The sequence below is a fragment of the Gobius niger genome (genome assembly GCF_951799975.1).
Source record: "Gobius niger genome assembly, chromosome: 21".
NCBI lineage: Eukaryota > Metazoa > Chordata > Actinopteri > Gobiiformes > Gobiidae > Gobius > Gobius niger.
In genome coordinates this window covers 8800828-8810239 of record NC_136872.1, presented here as the reverse complement: position 1 = coordinate 8810239, position 9412 = coordinate 8800828, and the positions used below count along the sequence as shown (strand labels likewise).

The 9412-nt window shown below is 45.3% G+C and overlaps 1 protein-coding gene across 2 annotated transcripts; it reads left to right on the top strand.

Moving 5' to 3' along the window:
* The first annotated feature begins 445 nt into the window (after window positions 1-445).
* nat16 (N-acetyltransferase 16) lies at window positions 446-8671 on the top strand. 2 transcript variants are annotated; one of them, XM_079579782.1, is made up of 6 exons: window positions 446-586; window positions 3664-3806; window positions 6071-6296; window positions 6802-7026; window positions 7105-7445; window positions 8156-8671. In XM_079579782.1, exons 2-6 carry the CDS (start codon window positions 3754-3756, stop codon window positions 8382-8384), a joined length of 1074 nt encoding a protein of 357 aa, XP_079435908.1. In that variant the 5' UTR covers window positions 446-586; window positions 3664-3753; the 3' UTR covers window positions 8385-8671. The 2 variants fall into 2 exon arrangements, with proteins under 2 accessions (XP_079435908.1, XP_079435909.1); XM_079579783.1 differs by lacking the exon at window positions 3664-3806 and having other exon boundaries at window positions 451-586.
* Window positions 8672-9412: the final 741 nt, after the last annotated feature.

Below are 9412 nucleotides of genomic sequence, written 5' to 3'. Positions count from 1 at the left end.
CATCTCCTTCTTCATTCGGGCCTCTTTCTGGCGCTGTTGCCCGGAAATGCCCCAAAAGAAAGAAAACTATAGGCCTATTAATTCATCCATGCACGACTGGAACGCACCAATGAATCGCGCCCCCTTCCCCTCTCACGTGCATATATCAAACACATGTGCGTCCATGTGTCCCGGGCACAAAAGCGAACGCGGCAGCAGCCGACCGGGAGAGGCGCACACAGGGCCCGTAGTAGCGAAGGGGCGGAGGGAAAAGGGGGAGGGAGTGGGGGCGCCAACTCTGCGCCAGTCTTTCCAGTACGGAACCTTTTACGCGTGGCGCGCTGGGAAGAGGGGCGGGCTTTCTCCTCTTACGCGCGGTGGTATCATCATCACGCACCGAGCCGGTCTCTCCCATCCCTCTCTCTCTCTCTCTCTCTCTCTCTCTCTCTGCTTTCCATTCATCCTCCAGCTCATCCCCGAAGCGGCAGCAGCAGCAGCAGCCAGCAGCCAGCGACAAGGAGGAGGGAAAAAAAAAAAAAAAAAAAAAAAAGCTCCATCATTCCCCCATCTTCACTGCGAAAGGAACACTTTCCCAGCCCTCGCTGCGGTAAGAGTCGAGCGGGCACAGCCGGTCTCGGTGCGCCGCTGCCGGTTAGATAACGGGGGAAGGAAAATTACCAGACCGTGTGTGACATCCCCCCATCGCCGTCCGCATATACGGGGCCGGTTCTCGTGACGTGACGTACCGGGGGGGGGGGGGAAGCTGTGGTGGAGCATTGTTTCAAACCTGGTCGCAGTGAGGTTGTGTAAGAGCTATAGTCGGCCGGTGCCTTTTGGATTCTTTTGGCCTGGTTTCTTTCCCCCTCTCATCCCTTGTGTCTTGTGTGTGTAGATTGAAGGTCGGTGACTTACGACGACGCGCCGTGGATGAATAGCCCGTGGCCAGCTGGCCCCTGAAAGAACACTGACAGCCTCCATTAGCGCCTGTCAATGGCTTTTTGGGAATGGCAGAATGCGCGGTGAATGCCCAATTGCGCAGTAGGGTTTGGTTTAGGCATTTAGGTCGTGATGGCACGGGCTGCAGATCTATAATTCATTTCTATAGGCTCCTGCCTCATGGTCACACCGTTAAAGCTGCAGTAGCCTATGCGCTTTTGTGTCTTTTGACCTTGTTCTGGAAAAAGCAGATTGCAATTTTGGGAATTTTGCTCGTCTCCAATAGAAAACAAAATCGATGTAAGTCCCTCCTTATTGGATTTGATCTAGAGTTTGTCCAGAGTCTGTCTAGGTTCTTGTGCAATTGAGTAATTATGCAAAAAAAGATGTAGGATTGTTTGGTGCAAAGGGATGAGAATTATGCAGGAAGTGTAGACATTTTCTGAATTGTAGCCTATGTTTAAATTCCTATGTTAAAGTGTGGTGGTGCAGGTATTTGGAGAAAGTAGGCTGCTGCTGGTGCACATGCAGGTGAGGCGTGCAGCTGTTGTGTATTTTCAGATGTACTGCTGACCTGCTCTGATTCAAACCTCCAGGGGCTCCGAGTCCTCTGTGTCCGCCCGCTGGTTTTCTGAATGAACAGCTCCCCTAAAGCTCACCAATATCATGTCTTGATTAACCAGAGTGACATGAGAGGACATTAGATAGGATCGTTGAAGAAAGAAGTTTTGGAGAGCGCGGTGTTATTTTCATGACGACACAGAGTGCCATTCTGTGAATGCTGAGCGGCTCAGTGCGTTTTGTGCAAAATGCAAAACTGTGTGAAGACCTCCTGAAAAAGGAGTGAAAGTGGTGCATCGGGAGTGAGAACTGGCCTATTGCATGCATTTATTTTGACAGAAAAAAGAAGAAGAAGAAGAAGAAAGAAAGACTAAATACAGAGGCTCCTATTGCTACATGCATTGCAAAAACTTAAATTGTAAAAAAAAAAAAAAAGAAGAAAAACATTTATTTATTTATTTATTGTGTAAAGTCCTTAGAATAAATGAAATCCTGTTCTTTGTCATTCAAAGCTGTGTAGTGATAGTGACCAGTGAAATCATATCAGTGTAGCCTCTGGCTGTGCCTTGACCGTTGTGGCATTCTTACATAAGAGTCTGCTGTGTTTTCCTCCACAATTGATTAAAGCTGCAGATTTACGGTATGTGCCCAACCGACTGTAAATTCCCATACGCACTCCTCACATTTGTGCTGTGTCGGAGGGTCCTGCAGATGCATGCCTGTAGGCACTGCAGTGCAGAGAGGTCTACAGACCCGAGAGGGGGTGGTCATCGGAGAGGGGCGTTTGTGTGGGGGGCGGGATGTCCGGATGATAAAACTGGACAGATGGAGTCGAGACCTAGAACAGGAGGGCATCACCTCTGAAGACAAAACGATATACGAATACTACGGCACAGAATTTAGCCTTGTGCACATTAATATAGAGAAAGAAGGTTTCTTTAATGCTCATATCAATGTGTTTAGACCTAACCATCCGCACAGACAGTGATGCCCGTGTCATTTGAAATGAACAGAAAACAATCTGGGATTGAGCTGTCTTTAAACTGTCGCATTTCTGCACAGTGACGTTTAGTTCACACTCACCTTTCCTCCATCCCACATTGTACGATAGCAGCTGACACATATAATCCTTCTTCCCCCTCCTCCACACTTCCCCAACCCCCACCACCCCATTTCATCTCTACAGGCACTCAGGCAGGCACATGCAGGCCATACAAGACCTTACTCTATACTGAGCATGAGGATCAAATATGTCACATATGCACTCAATAATTACACAAAAAAGCAAAAGGTCAAAAGGTTTGCCATCTTGAAATGTCTAATTCTGGCGTGACACACAATTAGCTTCCTGAAACTTCGTCTACAAAGTGAAAAGCAAAAAACGAAGACGACTAGTACTAGACTCGCAGTACACAAAAACAGTTTGCACTAATGTGTTTTGAAACCTTTGCTTTAAAAATACACTTCCATACAGCATTTCACAAATATCCCACACCCATCCACAATATATCAATATCTGCATTGCTCTGGTTGGATTTGCTTCATATCTGTGCTATATATCAGATAGATTCGTTTGGTTGAGCTACTCTTGAAAAAGGGTAGTTTAAACTTCTTGTAGAAAGTAAAACATGATCAAACAGCAGCTGTTAAATAGTTGCCTTTCCTCTGTTACCACACTATAAATAATGCACCATTGTCCACACGCACACTGCATAAGTTATGACTAGTGATCCATCACTCAGGTGACCGTGGACGTCCACTGGGGCTGGACCACAGCCAAAATATCCCGTAGTTCCAAGCACATTTCCCTATAGCCAACTCTTTAACATGGCAACATCGACTGTTTTGTATTCCTTAAAAATGTTCTGCAAATGTCCAAATGATTTTTCTCTATCTTGACTCGACTTGAAGCCAGTGACTGTGACGGATACCATTTCGCAGATGTCTTCCTGTATGCCTCTAATGGCCTAAAATGATTGTAAACCATGTTACAAGGTCGTTCAGAAGTTCTCATGTGAGTATGTTTTTTAAATGCCCATCGACTGAACTGAACAAATGGTAAAACTGAGTGTAAAACAGTACATGAGAGATATTAATATGTGGCAAAAAAGCACAGAATGATTTTTGGATATTTACCAACTAATCATTTTCTGGTGCCTCTGTGTCAATGGTTTGTCTCATGTATAGGCGGGACCAGTTCTATGCTAATGTGTTTGCATCAGCCTGGAGCCCACAGGCATGAAGCCTTGGACCTGAGGATGTGCCCCACAGACATGAATGAATTTGATGTCGGCATCACATGACCACCAGGAGGCGCTGCTGAAGACATGGTGTGTTAATTTTACCTGCTGCTCCACATCTCTTCCTTACACTGTGCGGGTGACTGAGAAACTGGGCACAGCTGGCAGCATGCTTCAAACAGGCCCGCTGGGTGCGCACAGGCAGCCACTACAGCCCTGAGTTAGTGAAGCCTGTAACACGGATGAACACGAGCGACCAAACATGGACCAAAGACTCCAGAAACACATTCATTTTCAGCTAATAAGAATGAGTCATGGGCTGCTGTCGTGAGCAGGTTGGCTCAGGACCTGACCCGAGTAAACCCAGTCTTTGGTGCTGTTACCAACAGAGCCACCCTATGGAAATCCCCAAAGCCTTTGGCTGCAGCAGTGCCTGATGGCATCCGAGCCGTCTTTACAAAAGTGCCAGATTCCAGCGTGTTTGGAGTGCGCTGCCAGCTGAAGAGAGGAAGGAAGAAGAATGAATGAATGGATGGATGTGTGAGAGAGGACAACTAGAAAACAAACTAGCATAGCTCTCACTGGCAGCACTGCCAGGCCTGCGCCAGCACCAAAGCACCATGGAAAAGTACCAGTGTCCCTGTGCGGTCCACTCTGACCAGACAGTGTTTTCACTGCAAATGCCCCACTGCTCACATGGCTCTCTCATAGATTATTGGGACATGTCTAGCATTTCTGTGCCCCTCCCCCTGGCTAATTCCAGTAAATGTCCGGCCCTAATCAACAGGCCACTCAATATGCATGGCACGACAGGTTTGACTGTGGTACACGAGTCTCTACTCTGGAGACTGCTACAATTAAAGCATACGTGTTTCTTAGCTGCTAAGGCTACTTTATCTCAGTGTAAAAAATATGTATTTGTGTTTAGAATCATTTTTGCCAAAAAGTTATTTTGTATTCTCTTTTTACATGAAGGGTTTTTCCTCTGCAGCTCATCATTTTGACTTCAGCTGTTGTCACGACAGATGTAGACATCCATCTGTCTTCAGAACTCTCCTTTTGTTCATAATGAAGGAACGTTTCGTGTCACATGACAGTGATGTAAACAATAGTCACAGTCTCACTTTCAAATAACAGAGAATGGTTTGGTACATACGTACAAACAATTTGTAAACCAATATCATCCATATAATACTGTACAATAAGAGTGATTGTTGCAGTAATGGCCAATGGACTCAGTACATTACTGTGCAAAATACTATTAATTTCTGTTAGTCAAAAGTACAAATTGTGTTTTCTGTTACTATTCCCTTCATTTTTTTCATTTTCATTGATTTCTTTACATTCATCATCTCCTGTTTTCTGCATGTTTTTCTTTTTGTTTCTGACACTGCTAAGATTTACAAGTGTAAGACTGTAGAGTATGGCCCGCCTGTTCACCCAGTTCTTTATGTCAGATTTGAGGTTCCCATTCCACAGTGGTTTTCATTGAAGAGACTGACACGTGTATTTGAGGCTTGTGTATATGACCTGCTGTGTTCCACTGTGGGAAATCTGTGCTTTCAAATGGTTATTATCACAAGGGCCTGGTCACTATTTTTGGTTTCATTTATGTTCCCTTTTTTGTTGCACACATTTGTATCTCGTTCAAGAGCTTTCTCACACTCCCTTTCTCCACAAAACTGCTGTCACTTAGAATTCATTTAGTATGGGACAAAATCCTGTATTTCCTTTTGTATTTTTGTGCAATTGATCCATATTTCAATCCTGGTTGTTCGGGACTCAAGACTAACATTCTGGGTTGTTTTTTTTGTTTTTGTTTTTTTTACCAGGAGCCCAATGACCTCAAACCCACAAGGTCTCCCTGTTGGTTTCAGCCATTACAAGCCTGTAATAAAACGCGTTACATTGTAAATATTAGCTCTACACATGTTTCTTCATTCTCAAAGATTAGCCAACAAAACTGTATTAGCTATTTGACATCACCTGCCTTATGTGATCATTAGAAAACTATGAGCACAGCCTATTGTTGACTGTTTTGCTCCTAAAGTGACTTGTATTGACAGCAGTGTCCACACAGGAATCGTGACTGTGACTAGTGTGATTTTCCTGTTTCTCTCTTTGAACTGTCATGAACTATTAAATATGTGCATCTGGTGTAAGAAAATGATTCATGTTTTCCATACGGATAGATTACTGAATCATGAGCCAAACCATTGACAAACGTGCTTAAGAACTCAAAATCAGAGACGTCCATGCTCTGGAGCAGGTCGTGCTGGCTGTCGCTGGCAGCCTGCTCGTCTCTGCAGACATGACCTTGTGCAGTAACCACACTGTGCTTTATATCTCATTAGTTGGATAAAGATGAAGATTGATACCAGCCTGAGCATGCCGCAGCTGCCTGAGGCGCTGTCCCACGCTGGGCTACACTTCACTGTGGCCACTGAGGAGGACTTCGACGACATCATGGCTATGAGCCAGGACATCTATGGAGGCCTGGACTACCTGCCCACCCGATACTCCGACTGGCTGCAGGAGACCAACCGCATCGTCATACTGGCGCGCAAGCACGGAAAAGTGGTGAGTCACCAGCACCCGGACAGGTACTCTTACAGGCTGGCACCAAGCTCCTGAGGTCACCTTCAGGACACTACACCTGTACCTGAGAAGGCTGTCTGTGATCGATATCCCACACTATAAGGTCATCAGACCAGTGTAGGACCTTACAAGATGGACTGGTGACTCTATGAAAACAGCCACGGCTTGTGTCATTGCACTGTGCATTGGCTCACTGCAATCTTAAAGTTCTTCCACTCTATTTCTTTAAACAGTGACCACTGCTTATATTTAGCATATATAGCACGTACTATAACATGAATACTAATGAGTTAGACATATCTGTAAACAGTGTTAGAGAAGCAAAGAATCCTTGCAAGTATAGATTTAAACACATTTGTTTCGGCCCAGTGGGTGTTTGGTCCATGTTGACTCTTGTAGTGGATCATCAGTCATCATCAGTGTAAAATGAGTTACTTGTCTGCTCATGCCGTGCCCAGTGCTGACTGTGTGTTGTGCTCGGTGGCAGATCGCCCTGGAGTCGGTGTGTGTGATCGATGGTGGGGAGACTGTGCTGGTGGAGGGGCTGCGCGTGGCGCCCCAGGAGCGGGGCAAAGGGGTGGCCGGAGTCCTGCTGCGCTTCTGCTCCGAGCTGGTCAAATCCAGGTTTCCCGAGGTGAAAGTGACGCGCCTGACCCGGGATGACCAGCTGGGTCCCAAAGACTACCAGAAGTACCGCATCATCACTAAGCAGGTAGAGCAGAGCCAGCAGGTCAGGAAGTGTGCTTGGTTCTAAAGCAGACCCTCACAGTGTGCCTGCCTCTCTGCACAGGGCATCCTGCTGGTGCGCTTCAGGGCGGAGGAGCTGAAGCAGCGCCTGTCGGAGCTGGGTGTCGGAGAGGTTCACTCCCCCGTGATTGGCTCCTCTCAGCGGGCGGCCCCTCTGCGGCTGGATGACACCACCGTCCAGCGCCTGTACCTGAGCACTGACCTGATGCAGCCCGTCCTGCCCAATGCCACTATCATCCAGGACTGGCAGCCCTTCAAGCTCCTGTCCAGCAACATGGCCATCCTGCTCAAGAAGGACATCGACTGGATGGTGGACGACCTGGGCAACCCCTGTGTGGCCAGCCTCTGTACCTTCCCCTTCAGGGTACCCATAGGAGACGACTGGTAACTCACACCTGCCTTCACCACACTATAGGACCCTAACGTAATTGAACCTCTTAGAGTAGTTTTACCATATGGTACTTTTTACTTCTACCAGAGTAGTGTTATAATGAAGTATCTGTACTCTTACTTGAGTTAAAAATAGTTACTCGTTCCACAGGGAGTTAATCTTTAAGTGGCAAAATAGATGTAGTTTGTGTTTCATGTACTTTATTCCTCAGAAAAAAAAATATTTGTGTATATTTTTCTGTTTGTACCTCAGATCATGTTCTTTTTCGCTCAAACAGTTCAGTTCTCACAGTATTCAAGTAGCATTTTCCCCAGGTGCTTTTGAGTAATTGTTTTGGTCACTACTTTTTGCTTCTTCTTGAGTAAAATTATTTCAAATTATTTCTGCCCACCTCTGATAGGGACACAGCCTATCATGGACTTTAAAATATGTCCATTTTAGGACTGGGATTTGTCACAACTCAATCACTGACCAAACATATCTCCAGAGGCCTTTCCATCCGACCAGTCAGGTTAGGGCCAGTGTTTGGTAAATGTTTATCTAATTTAAATACACATGCAAACCTTTTGGCCATGTCCTGGAGGTCTTGTCCCACTGTCTGAAATCCACTTATTTGACAAACACGATACAAGTCAAAGCAATCCCATACCCAAACATGTGTGTACTCCACTGAACACTTGTAAAAGCCGTGCTCTGTGTGCAGGTTCTACCTGAACATCGACATGTTTGGGAAAGATGAGAGCTTGGTGAGGCAGCAGTTCCTGAGTCACCTGCAGAAGCACTCCTCCACACTGAAGGGCCATGTGATGTGCCAGATGTTCCTGGAGCCACAGCTGTGGGAGACCATGGCCGACTTCTGTCAGCACACTCTGGGAGTGGAGCTGGTCAAGGAGTACAGGGAGCAGTGCGTGGTGGAGGCTGACATGGTGTAGTGGTAGAAGAAGTAGTAGTCGTAGTTGTAGTATACAAACACAGGCCTCATACGTACATATGGTATGCACACAAGTCTTAGAAACTAACACTTGAAGAATCCAGAGAGAACATTCAATTCTTAAGCAGCTACAGAGGTGGACACAAGTAACCCTTTGGTTCAAAAGTTGCTTCATTCCTTCAAAGTTGTAGATCTAGAAATCCTCTGTATAGATGTAACAGTGCACCTGTGGTCAGCTCAGTGGCAGTGAGTTTACAGCTCACTGCCACTGAGCTGCGAACTGCTCCATCACTCATTTTAGACCTCTGTAAAAGTATTCTTTTGGAATGTTGACCCAATACCACAAGCATGAAAACTAACTATTGTGAATTTAAAGCAGCCCCATAAGTGGGACTTAACAAAGGGTCATTTATGTCATTTCTTTCATCTGAACATTCATTACCATAGTGATATCTCATGCTTCCTGCGTTCCGACTAAACTCAATTAGCAGCAGCCATCGCCTTTCGTGGCCGATTCCACCAATCACATGTGTGTAGCTTGTGTCCATCTTTAAATATCCGATATGTCTTGGACCTAAGTGATGGCTTCAGAGAAGCACTGTCCACCACTCCAATCAACACACCTTTGGTGTTCATATGTTGCTCCTGGAGAATTCAAGTCAACATTGGGCATCTGTTATTTTTGTAAATATGAAAGTGAAATAATGTAAACAAGCAGAGGTGGGATTTAAATTCTGCACATCTCTAAAGGCACTTTATTGAAATCTCATGTAACAAGGAAAGCCAACAGTATAGTCCTTAATCATACATTCCATCATTAACAAGATTAATTCCATGACAAGTAACAACACTATTATATACACCATCGAACCACAGTGCAGTACATACTCACAAAATGGCTGACTATCCTTGGATTATACCCTATGTCTTCTTTCTTTGTTTGTACATGTTTTAAATTAACATTTTTTACATTTATGCTTTTAACTTGTACTACTGTAAGTGTGACTTAGGCACAACTTTTGTAGACAC